The sequence below is a fragment of the Drosophila innubila genome, chromosome X (genome assembly GCF_004354385.1).
Source record: "Drosophila innubila isolate TH190305 chromosome X, UK_Dinn_1.0, whole genome shotgun sequence".
NCBI classification, from domain to species: Eukaryota; Metazoa; Arthropoda; class Insecta; order Diptera; family Drosophilidae; genus Drosophila; species Drosophila innubila.
This window is the reverse complement of record NC_047626.1, coordinates 36,745,739-36,766,191: the sequence shown is the minus strand read 5'-3', so window position 1 is coordinate 36,766,191 and position 20,453 is coordinate 36,745,739. Positions and strand designations below refer to the sequence as shown.

The following is a 20,453-nucleotide window of genomic DNA, read 5'->3' as shown; positions in this document are numbered from 1 at the left end:
AATGTGTGAACCTGTATGCTCAAAATAGATAAGAAATACACGCTAGTACGTAAGATCATGTTATACAAGAATGCAAAGAAAGGAGTCAAAGATATTAAAACGCTTTTCCATACAACAAGTAAAAAGGTACCAAGTACACGTTAACCCTATGGTAAGCTCACTCTAAATAATAGATTAGATAACATAGAACAATAAGTAGAAAAGAGTCAAACATACACTAACATCATGTCAACTAAATCCTAATAATACATAAGATCACATAGATTCGATGAGTAGAAGTAAGCCAAGAATATTGTCAACACTATATTGAGCTCTTTCTAATTAGTACATAAGATATCCTATAAAACCTCATACAAACCCAATAAACGAGACAGTTCTTAAACAAACGCGTGAGTGTTTTTACTTAGGGATTGGCAAGCGTGATTACATACTAGTTCTGACGTTGCGACTAACATCGCGACAAGGTTCAAGTACAGATTTGCATGGATATGGTCCTTCGAGCAATTTTGCTTAGTGACTGCCACTTCCAGTTGATAATTGAATCGGTATCACGGAAAAAAAGTCCATAGATAGCACCTGTCGTGCATCGTGGCGCAGCTAGGAAAAAAAAAAAACCAACATAGTTCTCCGGCGAACTACGTGCGACTGCAGCGCGGGACTGGATGGAAGGCAGCAGAGCAACAACAAGCAGCGCAGAAGACAGATCTGCGAAGGAATTAGCACTGAGCGACGCAGGAAAAGAGCGTCGATGGAATCAGAGCTGAAAAAAGGCGGCGGAGTTCTCAAAAAAATGTGAAGAACTACTGGAGAAAACTCAGCGACAGTTGATTGAAAATACTTCAAGATAAGTATTAAGTATTGCCGATTACAAGGCACGCCAAATCAAGAAATTAGAAGACTCAATCCAGAAACGGAAAAAGTTTTTAAAGGACGCTGCAGAAGAAGGTGGCGGCCCATTACCCTTGACGATAGAGGACTACAATCTAAGGCGTGAAAAGAGGTCAGAAGCACTAAAGCAGCCGAAGAAGATGACGAAACGAGCCGGGAAAATATAAAACGCTGGGAAGAGGAATTGGACAAAGACGAGCAGCCTAGTCTAAATTGGGCGACAAAAGTTCAAGAACAGTGGGAGCTGTTCAAAACACAACATCAAATTTTAAAAGCACATGAAGCAATTTTGGCTTGCGAATACTTCGAAAAAGAAGCATACGAAAAAACTCAAGTTATCAAAAATAGGATAATGAATGAGTTAAATAAAAAAACAATTAAGCAATCATTAAATGAGACAATGATAAACGACATTGAAGAAAATGAAATACGAGCAGAAGAATTTCACCGAGCAACTCGCACCTTACAAAGAACGATGTAACGTGCTGGACAAAACCATAAACAGCACCAAAATGATTATGACGAAATCAAAGAAGATTTCGATAGACTGACAGAGCTATTTAAGGAATTGAGAAAACATGGCCAAGCAAATAATTCGATACGGGATCACTATAAAGATCTAAACGAAGATAATAGAGAAAAAATACGATGGCTTACAGGTCATCAACATCATCAAATTCAAGAAAATAGAAACAAGTGAAAAATGGCAATTCGTTCGACCTGAAGGGATATGTTTCAGATGACTCAATCACAAATACATTCAAAAAAAAAATATTGTCAAGAAAAAGGAAATGCGGCGAGAAACATCACAAGTTACTGCGTCTCGAAAATGAAACAAGGACGTTAATGACAACAAGAGCAGCAAAACTACATTGCTGGCTACAGCTCAAGTTGAGTTGCAATCATTTGTTGGATCATTTGTCGGGCACTAGTGGACTAAGAGATCTCGGTTATTCCGAGGAAACAGCACAAACGCTTAATTTACGAAAACAAAAGAAGCGATCAGAATTGTATGGACTTGGAGAAAATCTAGTTGGAGCAGGGACCGTAAATAATGTTTTTATATGACTGTCGATCAAATCGAGTTATCTACCGATAGAAGGTTAAGTCCTAACTCACAAAATGGCGCACTAACTCACCTGGTTAATGTGATAAGGGGGTGTAAGTGGAAGTGGGGAAAATTCCAATGATTGCAGCTAATGGGGCTGATGGGGCCTTTTGGTTAAATTTCATACTAACTCGATCACCCAAATCCAATAACTGGTTCAAAAGATAAAAAAATTAGAAAATTTTAGTGGACTTCTCAAAATGAAAAGTCAGTTTCTTTGTTTGTCTGTTTGTATCAACGCGCTAAAAAAAGCTTAGATGTAATGATGGGGATTTATTCCATTTTGAAAATTTAGATATGTTTGTTCTACGACTTTTAGAAAAAAACCGCTTGATTTGCGGGAAAACGCAAAGTCCCGCTAAAATTGAAACCTCAACAGTTTCCAACCCATAGAAGCTACAGATATGTTCTATATATCATTGGAAAGGTGTGTTTGAGAGGCGTACCTTTAAACTTTTTTTCTTAAGTACTCCGGTAACATTTTACAGGTGATATAAAGTTTTTTAGCTAACATTTTGGCGATTTTTGACAAAACGGCTTTAATGATTTCTGTTAAATTTTAATATGTTGCAATATGTACAATTTCTAGCCCCAAAATTTCTAAAATCCAATTTTGTGACGAACAAAATTCAGTTTGCTCTACAAATTTTAATAAAAAATATAAATTAATAAAAGAAAGCGAAGATTGGCAATCGGCACTGCGCAAAAAGTAATTTTTATGTACAAAAAAGCTCACCCTTTTTGCTCACAGTGCACAAAACCAATTTTTCCTTTTTTTTATTAATTTATATTTTTATTTAAAATTTAAGATTAAACTGAATTTTATTCGTCACAAAATTGGATATTAGAAATTTTGGGGCTAGAAATTGCTTTCGTCACTAGACTTTTAACTCGTGTAGAGGTTTTTTTTGAGGGATTACAAGGCACGCCAAATCAATAAATTAGAAGACTCAATCTAGAAACGGAAAGAGTTTTTAAAGGACGCTGCAGAAAAAGGTTCCAGCCCATTTCCCTCGACGAACGAGGACTACAATCTAAGGCGTGAAAAGAGGTCAGAAGCACAAAAGCAGCCGAGGAAGAAGACGAAACGAGCCGGGAAAAGGATCCAAAGGAATAAGAGACGTAAGAAATTGCATACATTAATTTCAATTACCACTGGAGCAACAAAAGAAAACCTTATTCGAGAGCTAAACAAAATTTGAAAGTCAAAAATATTTGGAAATAAAATTTTAAAAAAATATATATATTATTTCGGGTTTGGTTTATTCAAAAGAAATTTAATAATAATGGTTTATACACGGGAACAGTTGAACGCATTAGGGACAAGTCAGTCTGCAATATATGAGCAGCTAAAACGCTGGGAAGCGGAATTGGACAAAGACGAGCAGCCTAGTCGTAATTGGGCGACAAAGGTTCAAGAACAGTGGGAGCTGTTCAAAACACAACATCAAATTTTAAAAGCACATGAAGCAATTTTGGCTGGCGAATACTTCGAAAAAGAAGCATACGAAAAAACTCAAGTTATCAAAAATAGGATAATGAATGAGTTGAATAAAAAAACAATTACGCAATCATTGAATGAGACAATGATTAACGACATTAAAGAAAATGAAATTCGAGCAGAAGAATTTCACCGAGCAGCTTGCACCTTACAAAGAACGATGGATCGTATTGGAAATCAAAGAAGATTTCGATAGACTGACAGAGCTATTTAAAGAATTGAGAAAACATAGCCAAGCAACTTATTCGATACGGGATCACTATGAAGATCTGAACGAAGAAAAAAGAGAAAAAATACGATGGCTCACAGAGAACAAGCCGTCAGAACATAGAATTAAGCTGAAACCTGTGGAAATACTGGCGTTTTATGGAGATATTACGGCATGGTCAAGCTTTTCGGATACCTTTACTCAAATGGTAGACACGAATAACGAGTTAAAATTCATACGACTAAAAGAACTGGTAAGAGGAGAAGCGGCGCAATTAATTAGTCACCTAAACATCAGCACAGAAAACTACGACGCAGCGCTAAAGATCCTAAAGAACAGATACAAAAATTAGAGGAAATTATTTTCTAGCCACTGGAATCGCATTTTAGACTTGCCAAATATGAATAGAGCGTTCAGAACATGCTAGATACAACGAACATGTGGACAACATCGGCGCCGATTTTAGCAACATGATGCTTGCTAGAAATATCAGAAAGATGTACAACACCAATCATAAAGGAAATCATAAAAAACGAGTTCTACATGGATGACCTAATGACAGGAGAAGTAAAGAAGAATGTGTCGACATTTATAAAAACATTTCAAAGGAGCTAGAAAATTATGGATTGCACCTTCGGAAATGGACATCGAATAACAAATTAGTTACGACAACGTTATCTGGCCAAGTCACCGAAAAATTATTTGAAATTAGTTATGAAGAAACTATAAAAACACTTGGGCTAAAATGGAATATACAGGATGATCACTTCAGCTTTAATATTTGCAGTCCAACATACAAAAAATTAACAAAACGGAAAATTCTATCAACATTAGCAAGAATATTCGACCCAATGGGATGGCTATCACCAATTACAGTTGTAGCCAAATTGTTCATTCAAAAACTTTGGATTTCAGAAATGAGTTGGGATGAGACACTGAGAACGACGCTTTCCGAAGAATGGATAGAGTTTAACAAGATATTAAAGTCCATTGAAAGCCTAAAGATTCCACGATGGACAGGAGCATGCTATGGTACACCACTAGAAATTCATGGATTTTCAGATGCCTCTGAAATGGCTTATGCTGCAGTTATTTATAGATAGACACCTACGGGTATAGCTATAATTACCAGTTAAACGAAGGTGAACCCAATCAAAAATCGAAAGACATTGCCAAAACTGGAATTGTGTGCAGCACATCTGTTAGCGAAATTACTAAGTGTCGTAACAGCGACAATACAAGTAAATGCAGAGATACACGCTTGGAGCGACTCTACAATTACTTTAGGATGGATCAGGAACAACAGAAATAAGGACAAATTCGTGCGAATGAAAGAAGAGCAAATCAAAGAATTGGCGCCAACAGCAACATGGAGACACGTAGGAACGAAAAAAATCCAGCGGACTTAATAACAAGGGGAAATACACCAGACAAATAAACAATGTCTAAGATATGGTGGAATGGCCCAGACTGGTTGACAAAGGATCCAAATGAGTGGCCAACAGAAAAAGAAAACATTGTAAAAATTAATCTTCAAACGCAAGACGGGAAAAACTTTCTAAACTTGTTAGAAACCAAATTCAGTAGTTTTAAAAAAGTGATTAAAGTCATTGCGTACGTCAGACGATTTTTGAGCCTTTGCAAGAAAAAGGGCAATCAAGGAAGACTATCAGCAAACGAGCTAAGAGAAGCCAAACAAGTGATAGCAATACATAACCAATATAGAGAATACACAACCGAAGTAAAGAAACTCAAAGATAAATTACAAATAGACACAAAAAGTAAAGTTGCGCCATTCCTCGACGATAATGGAGTTTTGGGAGTGGGCGGCAGATTACAATTCGCAGAGCTACAATACAATCTAGAGCATCCACTAATAATAAATAAATGACATATGGCAGACCTTATAATTGAAAAGGCACACTTAGAAACTCTTCACGGAGGGAATAGAATAACCGAAGCACAAATAAAGCGGCAATTTTGGATCAAGGGATTAAAAAATGCAGTAAAGCGAATAATTCATCGATGTACAAAATGTTCGAGGTGTCGACAACCAAACACGGAACAATTAATGGGTCAGATTCCAGAGTCTAGAGTCACCATATCACAACCATTCAGTCACACAGGAATCGACTATGCAGGACCAATAAATATGAGAGTCTCTAAAGGAAGGCGATAAAAGTCATACAAAGGATACATAGCGCTTTTTGTATGCACATAGGCTGTCCATCTAGACGCTGTGAGTGACCTAACGACAGAGGCATTTATAGCAGCACTTAAAAGATTTACATTAAGGAAAGGAAAATGTCAACACCTGTATTAAGACAATGGGACGAACTTCGTAGGAGCAGAAAGAAAGTTGAACTCCGAATTTATTCAAGCTATTGAACAGAACAGCATAGCTCCAATATTGGAAAAGGAAAGGATAGAATAGCATTTTATTCCGCCGACAAGTCCTCACTTTGGAGGAATTTGGGAAGCTGGAGTAAAATCGGTGAAATATCACTTAAAAAGAATAATTGAAGACAACACTTTAACATACGGGGAAATGAGCATTATATCCGATAGACTCCAGCAATGAGTTCGATGACATCCTGACTCCTGGACACTTTCTCATCGGGAGACCAATGTTAGAGGTAACGGAAAGTGAGATAGATCCGAAGGTGTCATTAACAAATCGTTGGAAACTAATTTAAAAAATAAAAGCACATTTTTGGCAAAAATGGAAGAACGAATACTTTGTAACCCTTCAAAATCGATTAAAATGGCAAAAGGATATACTCATCAAACCTGGAAATTGGGGAAATTGTGTTAGTGAAAAGTGAAAATACAAGTCCTACAAATGGCCACTTGGACGAATCGAAGAAACCCACCCTGGAATAGATGGAAAAGTCAAAGTTGTCTCAATTAACACTCAAAATGGAGTGATAAAAAGACCAATCCACAAGATTTGCCCATTAAAAACCAACAATGAAGAAAAAAAAGTAATCCACAGGACCGAAACAAGTACATCAGTCACTATGTTAAGCTGCTTGCTTAGTTCAATTCGAAAGAGCATGCCGCATGATGACTCAAGCCATGTCCTTTAGGTATACGCAACTGAGAAACAATATCGAGTTACTGCTTAAAATAAAAAGAAAGAGACGGATGCCGACGACCGAACGATACTGAAAGCCAACATTCAAAATGCATTTGACAACCAACAAGATCTTCATAAAATGTACAAAAAACAAACGTCGATAATTGACTCGACAATCAATATATTAAAGAAAACTTCGGACGACGTCAACAAGCAGTTCGCAGCAATGGATAACGAGATTCAAAGACTTCGCAACGATATAGACGAAAAAATATATATAAACCCAATGGCATTATCATACCAAATCATGTTGTCACAAATAACTCAACTAATAGAAAACTGCGAAAATATACAATCAGCAATCACAAACTTATTAATCGACCTGAATCATGGGAGAATCAATCCGCAACTACTTATACCGTCCCAGCTGAAAAAAGGAAATCAATGTCATCAAAGAAAGGCTACCAGTCAAACAAAGACTTCCAGGAACATCGACAGGTACAGAGCTGAAGGAAATATATAACTTAATGGAAGCTCAAGCCATGATAATGGATAATCGACTAGTTATACATGCCGAGATTCCGTTATTCAACCAGGAATCTGCAACTGTCTACCGACTAATCCCGATTCCAATCGTCAAACACAAAAGGACAGTCATAGTTCAAATAAAGGCTGAATATCCAGCTTATAACTTCAACCAGGATATCTACACGTTGATATCAGAAACCCAGCTAGCGTCATGTAACCTGCAATCCAATAAACATGTACTATGCCCAGGAAGAGCGCAACCGACAACTCATGCGAAGTATCAACTCTAAAGCAAAGTCTGAATCTAGATTGTGAATTTCAACAAATTACAACGGAAGATATGTGGACACAGCTACAAACTCGAAACACATGGCAATTTAAAATTTTCACTGATCCAGTTCTGGAATGGACTTGTAAAACTCAGCACAACAAAGTGAAACACATCGCAGGACAAGGCATTTTGCGACTAGTAGAAGGATGTACAGCACACCAAGAAAAACATCTACTAACCGCATCTCAAAAAAATTCCAACAGAGGATGACGTAGAATATCTGGCAGCACCTTTAATGAAATCAGCAAATAACATCCTACTAACTCAAATAAGACAACTAGCAAATAAGTTGATAAACCACACAGAAGAAATTGATAAAATTAAGATATTAATGGAAAAAACCACGATAAATTCAAGCTAGGAAACATAGAATTTCACATTGTAACTGGACACACGTCTTTAACACTGATAATCTTTGGAATTATAGTTATAGGTATAATATATGTAATAAGAAAATGTACAACAGATAAGCAAAAAATTAATATAGACTTCGGGTTACCAACGACAACTACTAAAAATGGCCCCCCGCAAAATGTCCATCAATAAACATACGGTTTGAACAGCCCTCGGGATGCGTGACAGATTTGGGACACAAACCACTTACCACAAGGGTCGCAATCCTTGCGCTCAGAAATAATAGACTAATGTGTGAACCTATATGCTCAAAATCTATAAGAAACACACGCAAGTACGTAAGATCATGTAATACAAGAATGCAAAGAAAGGAGTCAGATATATTACAAATCTATACAATAAGTAAAAAGGAGCCAAGTAAACGTTAACCCGATGGTTAACTCACTTTAAATACTAGATTTAATAACATTGAACAATAAGTAGAAAAGAGTCAAACATACTCTAACATCATGTCAACTATATCCTTATAATAAATAAGATCACATAGATTCGATGAGTAGAAGTAAGCCAAGAATATTGTCAACATTATATTGAGCTCTTTCTAATTAGTACATAAGATATCTCATAAAACCTCATACAAACCCAATAAACGAGACAGTTCTTAAACAAACGCGTGAGTGTTTTTACTAAGGGATTGACAAGCGTGCTTACATACTAGCTCTGACGTTGCGACTAACATCGCGACAAAGTTCAAGTACAGATTTGCATGCGCTCGGTATTATAAAGGTATTTAAACGTATTTAAAATTAATTAAATATTTATAAGTTGATAAATCGCAAATCGTAATCGCTTGGAACCGATGTAGTGTGTGTCAAGAGTAGCCACAAACCACAACTTTGCTCAGCCTGCACTCTGGCAGCACCCATTTTCCTCTCTCTCTCACTCTCACAACAAATTCGAGCCTGCCAAAGGCTGCTGCAGTGCGCGCAAAATTTGAAATAAAAGACAATGCCTAATTTTATAAGATTTTTAAAGCGGAAAATGTTAAGTTTTTTTTTACAATGATAATAAGCAGATACTTATTATATATATATGTGTGAGGAATCGGAAACATAAATAATTAAAATTATTATTTTGCAGCTTTCAGTGCTCGGCAAAGATACAAAAGTAGTGCTGCAAAATGATCGCTTTTTCTCACAAGCAATTTCATGCATAGCTATCAGCTTCTGCTGACTTTTGCCATGCAAAAATACATATTTATATATTAACACAATTATATTTTAATCAAATTGTATATTTGTATATACATAAATTATACATAAACATTTTCATTACATGAAATCGATAATATTTTTGCTTATCGCTTGGTTCTAATTTGGTACCCAAAAAAAAAAAAATGGGTACTAATTCGTACTTTCTTTGTGCTCGCCTTGCATACAAACGTATACATGCTGTCTCGCTCGCACGTTCGATTTGCCATGCATATGTAATTATTGAATTAAATGTAAATTCCGAAATAACTTCTCTATTTATTGGTCGATCGCTTTGAAATTTTCAGGGTCGTTTAATACGCATACTTCTCAACTGATTGTTCAGTTAGGGAGTGCTATGTCAAAAATTGCGCCTGTAAATCGTTATGTGCAATTTGTGGGCGAAGGAGCGTGGCATCAAAAATTGGAAACAAACTTGACCTGCGTATGGTATTCACAAGCCTGCATTCCAAATTTGAAGTCTCTAGCACTTATAGTATCTGAGATCGACGCGTTCAAACAGACGGATAGATAGACGGACGGAAGAACAGACGGACAGACAGACGGACAGAAGAACAGACGGACAGACAGACGGACAGGGCTAGATCGACTCGGCTGTTGATCCTGATCAAGAATATATATACTTTATGGGGTCTGCCACCCCTCCTTCTGCCTGTTACATACATTCTGCCAAATACATTTTACTCATTATTGCACATTTTCAATGGGCTCAGGGTATAAAAATACTTGTTAATTCGGACAACCTAATAATTCGGACACTCAATTTTTATCTATAAAATATTCTGTAACCCGGGCACCACACAAAATTGTTCATTCTGAAATCCAAGCAAATGAAGGCATTTAAACTGTGATTTTGGTTGACATGTCTTAAGAACCAAAAAAGTTTTTCATACTAAAAGTTAATCTGAGATTGATTGTACCTATGACAGCTATATGATATAGTCATCCGATTTTGACAAAAGCTGGTCAGGGTGTAAAATATAGTAAAAAAAAAACTTAACCTGTGAGTTTGGTTGAGATAACTCGAAAAACAAAAAAGTTCTCTATACTAAAGTTGAATCTGAACCCGATTGTTTCTATTGCAGCTATATGATAAAGTAACCCGATTTTGACCAAATTGTAAAGTATTCTAAAATTTAAAAATATGCTAATAAAATTAAATTAAAAAATACTTGTTAATTCGGACAACCTAATAATTCCGACACTCAATTTTTATCTATAAAATATTCTGTAACCCGGGCACCACACAAAGTTGTTTATTCTAAAATCCAATTACATTAACGTGTTTGTATGTAAGAAAATAATATAAGTAGCAAAAATATGTGCAAATGAAGGCATTTCAACTGCAGTTTCTGTCATTTAAGAGCAAAGGGTCGTTATTTCTAACATTGAGTTTATTTTGCACATTTTTTATCAGTTGATTATTATTTTTTACTTCTTATAGATCAGTAATTAGTACCTGCTAAATGACATGATACCTTCTTCTACAATTCAGACTACTACGTTTTTCACCGTTCGTACGATGCAATTATTAGCAGTTATCAGGTATTTGAAAAAAATGTTGTCGTTGGAAATTTCATGCTGAATGCAATAAGTAGCAACAAATATTCGGACAACCTAATATTTCGGACACTCAATTTTTATCTTTAAAATATTCTGTAACCCGGGCACCACACAAAATTGTTCATTCTGAAATCCAAGCAAATGAAGGTATTTAAACTGTGATTTTGGTTGACATGTCTTAAGAACCAATAAAGTTTTTCATACTAAAAGTTAATTTGAGATTGATTGTACCTATGACAGCTATATGATATAGTCATCCGATTTTGACAAAAGGTGGTCAGGGTGTAAAATATAGTAAGGAAAACACAATCTGTGAGTTTAGTTGAGATAACTCGAAATACAAAAAAGTTCTCTATACTAAAGTTGAATCTGAACCCGACTGTTTCTATTGCAGCTTTATGATAAAGTAACCCGATTTAGACCAAATTGTAAAGTATCCAAAATTTAAAAATATGCTTATAAAATTTAATTAAAAAATAATTGTTAATTCGGACAACATAATAATTCCGACACTCAATTTTTATCTATAAAATATTCTGTAACCCGGGCACCACATAAATTTGTTTATTCTGAAATCCAATCACATTAACGTGTTTGTATGTAAGAAAATAATATAAGTAGCTAAAATATGTGCCAATGAAGGCATTTCAACTGCAGTTTCTGTCATTTAAGAGCAAAGGGTCGTTATTTCTAACATTGGGTTTATTTATTACTTCTTACAGATCAGTAATTAGTACCTGCTAAATGACATGATACCTTCTTATACAAATCAGACTACTACGTTTTTCACCGTTCGTACGATGCAATTATTATCAGTTATCAGGTATTTAAAAAAAAATTTAAAAATTTTTGTCGTTGGAAATTTCATGCTGAATGCAATAAGTAGCAACAAATATTCGGACAACCTCATAATTCGGACACTCAATTTTTATCTATAAAATATTCTGTAACCCGGGCACCACACAAAATTGTTCATTCTGAAATCCAAGCAAATGAAGGCATTTAAACTGTGATTTTGGTTGACATGTCCTAAGAACCAAAAAAGTTTTTCATACTAAAAGTTAATTTGAGATTGATTGTACCTATGACAGCTATATGATATAGTCGCCCGATTTGAACGAACATCGACCAGGATGGACAAATCCAAGTTAAATGCATATTCTATCAGTTTGGTTAAGATATCTCAAACTAAGACTTAATATTTGATTGATCGTCCCTATTTCGGCAATATGATATAGTGGACCGATTTTAACAAAACTTGGTCAGGATGTATAATACCAGCCCAGATGCATATTCTATCAGTTACTTTTTGCGCAGTGCCGAATGCCAATTTTCGCTTTTTTTTATTAGTTTATATTTTAGTTTAAAATTTTTTTAGATTAAACTGAATTTTGTTCTTTATAAAATTGGATATCATAAAATTTGGGGCTAGAAATTGCTTCCGTCACTAGACTTTTACCTCGTGTAGAGGTTTTTTTGTGGGATATCAGAAATTTTTACAATTGCTTTTGCTTTTGACATTGTAACTTTATCATTAATGCAGGCAAATAGTAAAATATATAAATTTGGTTGACTTAATTTCCGATTGAGCGTCTCTATTGCAGCTTTATGATATCCCACAAAAAAAACCTCTACACGAGGTAAAAGTCTAGTGACGAAAGCAATTTCTTGCCCAAGAATTTCTGATATCCAATTTTGTGACGAACAAAATTCAGTTTAATCTAAATATTGTAAATAAAAATATAAATTTATTAAAAAAAAGCGAAAATTGGCATTGTGCACTGTGAGCAAAAGGGTGAGCTTCTTTGTACATTAAAATTACTATTTGCGCAGTGCCGAATGCCAATTTTAGCTTTTTTTTTATCAATTTATACTTTTATTTAAAATTTTTATATTAAACTGAATTTTGTTCGTCACAAAATTGGATATCAGAAATTTGGGGGCTAGAAATTGCTTTCGTCACTAGACTTTTACCTCGTGTAGAGGTTTTTTTTTTGGGATATCAGAAATTTTTATACCCTGAGCCCATTGAAAATGGGCAAAAAAGGGTGTAATGTGTTTGGCAGAATGTATGTAACAGGCAGAAGGAGGGGTGGCAGACCCCATAAAGTATATATATTCTTGATCAGGATCAACAGCCGAGTCGATCTAGCCCTGTCCGTCTGTCTGTCCGTCTGCCCTTCTGTCCGTCTGTTTGAACGCGTCGATCTCAGATACTATAAGTGCTAGAGACTTCAAATTTGGAATGCAGGTTTGTAAATACCATACGCAGGTCAAGTTTGTTTCCAATTTTTGACGCCCCCTTCGCCCACAAATTGCACAAAACGATTTACAGGCGCATTTTTTGACATAGCACTCCCTAACTGAATAATCAGTTAAGAAAAATGCGTATTAAACGACCCTGAAAATTTCAAAGCGATTGACCCATAAATAGAGAAGTTATTTCGGAATTTACATTTAATTCAAAAATTACATTTGCATGCAAATCGAACGTGCGAGCGAGACAGCATGTATACGTTTGTATGCAAGGCGCGCACAAAGACAGTACGAATAAGTACCCATTTTTTTTTGGGTACCAAATAAGAATTAAGCGATAAGCAAAAATATTATCGATATCATGTAATGAAAATGTTAATGTATAATTTATGTATATACAAAAGACATCTGCATGAATGGCAGAAAATCGACGTTCGAAAGGACAATGCGCAAATTGAGTTGAGTGAATTCGAATGCGACGCACAATTTATTTGAGTGAGTGAGTACGCTAGCGTCGTACAATGTCTCATTCAACTCAAACGAAAAGCAATGAATTGAATGAGTGAGAACGCGTAAAAATAAGAGGGTTGGTTTTGAATATATTCGAATGCGAGACAGATTTTTCATTAATGCGTAGAACACAAAGCGTACAGAAAAAAAAGAAAATAAAAGAAAAACGCAAGTCAATGTATTTTACATACTTATATATATATATACATATATACTTATATTTATTTTTCCTATATCTAATTATAGTATAATAATATGTACATATGTATTACATATGTAAGCCTATATTTATATATGTATTAAATTTATGTTTGTAAGCCTATATTTATATATGTATTTAGTTTATATTTGAGTGCAAAAACATTATTTTGTTAATGTTTTCTGCATTAGTTGCAATGAGACATCGTTTTTCGGTAATAAGATTTCTTGCGTCTGAAAATGTCCTCTCAGAAGCCGCGCTGCTCGCTGGAATACAGAATATTTTGCAACTGGTTTTATAAAGGAGCGGAAAAAATTTTTGGTGCACATTCCACCAAGCTAATGGGTCAAAATCTACAGTATATGGAACACTTATATTGGAATATGATGCTATTTCTTTATCTATTTGATCGCAATTTGAATCGACTTGAACTTCTATGAAATCAGCAAACTCATCGTTATCTATTGGTGCTTGAGTTGGGCTACAATCATTTTCTATGAAGAAATGTTGCATTATATTTTAGCAATCATTGACTACATCCTCTTTTTCTGCTTTTGAAAATTGAAGAAATTTGTTTGTTGGTGGGAAAAGGTACAGAGCTATGTTATGAAATTTGGTTAAGTTTGGTATTATTGTTGTTGAGATTTGGCTATTTTATGCGGATTTGAGTAATTGAATAATTTCAATGTCAGTGTTATTGGCCTGGCAACTTTTCTTTAACCTATTTATATTTGGAATAATTAGATGTATGGTTGGACGTTTAGTTGCTTCCATTTTTTTTGAAACATTTTCAAAAGGTTCCAATACCTTAACTATTGCACCTAAATGATTAAAATTTATGCCTTCTATTCTACTTAACTGGTTTTTATCCTCTAGAACTGTTACAAGTTCGATCCAATTAATTTCTACTGATTTTAGAAGGTAGAAAACTGTATTCCAGCGAGTGGGACAAAAACTTTTTAGCGAAAATCCCAACAAGAAATTCATTCCTGATTTTTTGAAATACTTCACCAACTTGGTGCAAGTGGACACAATGAAGCTCATGTCAGGAACAGCATCGATAGTTTTTTCCACAGCGTTGTTCAGCAGATGGTTCACGCAGTGAATTTTATCCAAATCACGAAAAGCCTTTGTCATGTTTGACCCTCGATCTGTTACAATAATAGGCGTGTCCCCTTCGAGATCGCATCCGAAGTTCTGCAAAATTTCAAATGTTTTGGTCCGAATATTTGAGCCTAGTTATAGAAAAAAAACTTAATTGAATTTATTTTATAAACTCGTAGATTAACTTAATATACCTGTGCAGGACGCCTCCTTCATTGACTTCATAGCCATTAAACGATCCACCAAAACTCCATCCTTTATATAGTGGATAGTACACGATAAATACGAAGCTCTTAAAAAATTATCCGTCCATATATCGCTGGTGATAGCATATCCAAACGCCATATATTTTTGTATTTCGTTTTTAATTGGGCCAAAGTGTGACTCGTAAAGAGTTCCTATGTTCCGGGACACTGTAGTTGGATGTGGTAGCAATTTTTCTACATCGACGTTGGGTCCAAAAGTTGCCCCAACCTTAATTAGGAACGACGCAAACTTTTTAAGCCCCGAATCGTCAATAATTTTTAACGGACGACAATTCTTAACCACCCATTCGGTTACGACAACTACGCCCTCCTGCTTCACTTCTGAATTCACTTCAACAGTGGTCGAAGTTTTCTGCGCCTTGCTGCTGTTGACTACATAGCACTTGTGTTTTACTAAATTAGACGTGCTACCTGTAAATTTCAAAACTGTAAAACACATCTTACAGGCTACTACGTCCACAAACTCCTCTCCATTTTCCTTTTTTATCTTAGAAAAAAACTGCCAAACTTCGCTTCGTCCTCTCTTTTCAATTAACTTATACATGCCACTTTGAAGTTTCTCCTTTACTTCATCTGAATCATTTTCTTTTAAAACCTACATGTATATTTAAAAAAACACTGAATTAAATCTGAAAAAACACATAGGAAACATTTATGGACAGGTCACAAGTTCACAGTTATTAGTCTAATCACAAAGAAAACAAGTTATTAACCATAATACAGATAGCATACACATAAATAACACACTTTTAAAAACAAAACAAAAGCTAAACTACAACAACAATACAATACATACCGTGTCGGCTTTCGCTACGTTGTCTCCGTTCATTTCGCGTGTGTTTCGTTTGGGCGATTCTAAAGAAATGAATACACACAAAGTCTATGACACACCTCGAATACATTCGAATGTCTTCGGTTTCGCCAAAGTTTTCATTCCGTTTTACGCAGTTATTTATTCTCGCTCATTTCGTTGAATGCCGTTAGTTATGAGACACAGTGTGGTGTGTCACTCATACACATTAAATTCATTGTGTGCTTCGTACTCAATCAGCTAAATTCATTCGAATACATTCAATTTTACCTATGCTGTGAGTGTTCTCATGCAGACCTCTAATATACAAATACACAATTTGATTAAAATATAATTGTGTTAATATATAAATATGTATTTTTGCATGGCAAAAATCAGCAGAAGCTGATAGCTATGTATGAAATTGCATGAGAGAAATAGCGATTATTTTGCAGCACTACTCTTGCATCTTTGCCGAGCACTGAAAGCTGCGAAATAATAATTTTAATTATTAATATTTTCGATTCCTTACACATATATATAATAAGTATCTGCTTATTATCGTTGTAAAAAAAACTCAGCATTTTCCGCCTTAAGAATCTCATAAAATTAGACATAGCCTTTTATTTCAAATTTCGCGCGCACTGCAGCAGCCTTCGGCAGGCTTGAATTTGTTGCGTAAGAGGGAGAGAGTGAGAGAGGAAAATGGGTGCTGCCAGATTGCAGGCTGAGCAAAGTTGTAGTTTGTGGCTACTCTTGACACACGCTACATCGATTGCAAGCGATTACGATTACGACTTGCGATTTACCAATTTATCAATTTCTAATTAACTTTATATATATAATTCCGAGTGATATATTAGTTCAGTGGGGCATTAATTAACTAGTCTGCAGTGATAAACACAGTGATTTAAGAAAACCAAAAGTTGTTCATAGTTTCGCGTGTGTAATTTTTATCCCACAAAAAAAACCTCTACAGTCTAGTGACGAAAGCAATTTCTAGCCCCAAAATTTCTGATATCCAATTCTGTGACGAACAAAATTCAGTTTAATCTAAAAATTTTAAATAAAAATATAAGTTAATAAAAAAAATTGAAAATTGGCATTGTGCACTGTGAGCAAAAAGGGTGAGCTTCTTTGTACCTCGTGTAGAAGTTTTTTTTGTGGGATATTAGAAATTTTTGCAATTGTTTTTGCTTTTGACATTGTATCTTTATCAATAATGCAGGCAAATAGTAAAGTATATAAATTTAGTTGTTGAACGTATTTCAAATTTAAAAAAAATTGTTCTTTAATTATAAAGAAAAAGTAGGGGGCTCCAACCCCTGCTCGCTTTGCTACAGCCGAGCATACTCCACTGTCGGAGACCCCGTACATACTATGAAAAAAAAAGTGTTTCATACTAAGACTTAATATTGGACCGGTCGGTCCTATGACAGCTATATGATATAGTGGTCGGATTTGAACCAACTTTGGTCAGGATATATAAAACCAAGTTAAATGCATATTGTATTAGTTTGGTTAAGGTTTCTCATTAAACAATAAAGTTTTTCACAGTAGAGCTTGATTATCGCCTGATTGGTCCTATGACAGCTATATGAAATAGTGGTCCGATAAGAACTAACTTCGGTCATGATTTTTAAAACTAACCTTAATGCATATGCTATCAATTTGGTTAATATATCTCACTAAACAAAAAAATTTTTCATACTAAAACCTAATTTTGACCCGATCGGTCCTATGACAGCTATATGACATAGTGGTCCGATTTAAACCAACTTTGGTCAGGATATATAAAACCAAGTTAAATGCATATTGTATCAGTTTGGTTGAGATATCTCATAAAACCAAAAAGTTTTTCGTACTAAAACATGATTTTCGACCGATAGAAAAATGTATTTATTCACTTAACAGGTAATATCTTCCAAACACCTCAACCAAAATTTATGTTTCAAATACCAAAAGAGAAATTGTACGTATTACAACATATTGAAATTTAACAGAAATCGTTAGAGCCGTTTTGTCAGAAATCGCCAAAATGTAAGCTAAAAAACTTTATTTCACCTGTAAAATGTTACCTGAGTACTTTAGAAAAAAAGTTGAAAGGTACTCCCAAAAGCTCTCAAACACACCTTTCCAATGATATATAACACATATCTGTAGCTTCTATGGTTTGGAAACTGTTGTTCAATTTGAGCGGGATTTAGCGTTTTCCCGCTAAACTAGCGGTTTTTTCAAAAAGTCATAGAACAAACATTTCTAGATTTTCGAATAGAAATAAATCCCCATCATTATATTTAAGCTTCTTTAGCGCTTTGATGCAAACAGACAAACAGACAAACAAACTGACTTTTCATTTCATTTTGAGAAGTCCACTAAAATTTTCAAATTTATTTATCTTTTGAACCAGTTATGGGATTTGGGGGATTGGGGTATCAATCGACGCGTATTTTTGATAAGAATTTTAAAAAAATTAAAAAATTTTACCAAAAGGCCCCAACAGCCCCATTAGCTGCAATCATTTAAATTTTTCCCCTCCCACTTACACCCCCTTATCTCATGACCCAGGTTGGTTAGAAAATGTTTTAGTATGCCATTTGGTAAGTTAAGACTAAACCTTTCGATCGGTATATGACTCGATCTGATCGGACAGTCGTAGCAAATTTTCCAACTTAGCTGTATATATTGTTAGTCGCCTTTCGCACCCTTCGTGATGCTTTCGTCACTAACGCGAACTGCCGTCCGCAGTGACTAGTCGGCTTTCGCACCCTTCGTGCTGCATTCGACACTAGCGCGAGCTGCCGTCAGCAGTGATAGGTAGTGGCCTGCAGACCAGGTCACAGGTCTACTTTCTTCACTTTTGTGGACTGCCGTCTACAGTGATCCTATCTTTCTGTATTGAGAACCAAACTTAATTACTATGCAGAATTTTAAGGGAACTTATTGAATATTAAATGGTTATTTTTGCACTTAAATTATTTTCTTATTTTTTAAGTTTTCCCGAATAAGACGTGATAGGATATATATTCCAGATACACAGAGGGTTTATTGTGAAAATGAGCATTTTGCATACCGGGCTACTCACCATCGACGATGTGCACGCGCACCGACGTCGGATTGGCATTAGATGGCGTACATGTATAAAGTCCAGAGTCCTGCTGGATGGCCTTTTGCACCAGGAGCCGACTAGTGGTCAGCACACCTTTTTCGGTTACTAATGATATGCCGCCTCGAGGTGAATCGAAATTGATGACCTAAAAATAAAAACACAGTCAAAGTTAACAAGTAAGAAGCTCCAAGGTAGTTATCATATGTGTCGGAATTCAAGACTCTAGATCAGTAGCCGGAGCGCTGAATTACACGTTACTATTACACAGAGGTCGTTACCAATACAAGCATTTTTCTCTCTTTTTACAAGCAAGCATTTTTGGGTAAATTCGAATCTTTCTTTGCAATTCATCTATGTGATTAATATAGTCATATGATCATAAATGATACTATCATCGTCAGGAAAATGTACCCTACTTGCGACTCTTTCTAATGAGTCTTTTGTTTAATCCGTCTTTTTTAATCAGTTTCAACTCTTTTTTGAGTCATTTTTCTTATCATTATTACAAAAATTATTACAAAAACAAGTGGGAAAGGCTATTGTCGAGATCCCGATCATAGGATATCCGTTTCTTATTTCGATATATATAAAAGTACTTTAAATAAATTACTACCTAATTAAAACTACTGCATACTGTTAGGTGATTGTATTGAAATATTAACTTTATTAATAACTTAGGTTAGCTATTACTCCTATTCTACATGTCTGATCTTGCTGCGGTTAAGTGAGATTATAGATAATATTAATAGATACCGTTCTTTACCAAAAAAACTGTATTATCTTAAAATCTGTGGGTGTGGTGGTTTTTTGCAATTTGTGGGGTCGGAAAGGGGCGTTGCTTGAATTTGAAACAAACTTGATCTGCGTGGGGTCTATAGGAATCTGTTTGCCAAATTTGGTTACTCGATCTTTATTAGTCTCTAAGATCCTGTTGCTTATACGGACGGACGTACAGACACACATGGCTAGATCGACTCGGCTGTTGATGCTGATCAGGAATATTAATACTTTATAGGGTTGGAAATGCCTTCGCCCTGTTACATACATTCCAACAAACACAGTATACCCTTTTACTTATTTTTTAAGTAACAGGTTTATACATTCATTTAAAAAAGTTCCATTCGGCACTGCGTAAAAACAAAATTTTACGTAAAAGAAGCTCAACCTTTTTGCGCATGGTGCAGAATGTAATTTTTTTTTTAATTTATATATTTTTGCTTAAAATGTATTTATTAAATTAAATGTTGTTCGTCACAAAATTTGATATCAGAAGTTTTGGGGCATGGAAAGACTTTCGTCACTAGACTTTTACCTCGTAGAGAGGTTTGTTTTTCTAAGTCATACTATCACAAATAAAACTAGGCAACAAATTTAAACTTTTTGGCTAT

General features: G+C 35.1%; 1 protein-coding gene across 1 annotated transcript in view; it reads right to left on the bottom strand.

The window, feature by feature from the left end:
* The window catches only part of LOC117794014, a 164,865-nt gene that overhangs the window by 12,764 nt on the left and 131,648 nt on the right, over positions 1–20,453 (bottom strand). The window contains exon 7 of the mRNA XM_034634476.1: positions 19,042–19,210. Within this exon, the coding sequence (XP_034490367.1) occupies positions 19,042–19,210 (169 nt within the window). The remainder of the gene's footprint in view (positions 1–19,041; positions 19,211–20,453) is intronic.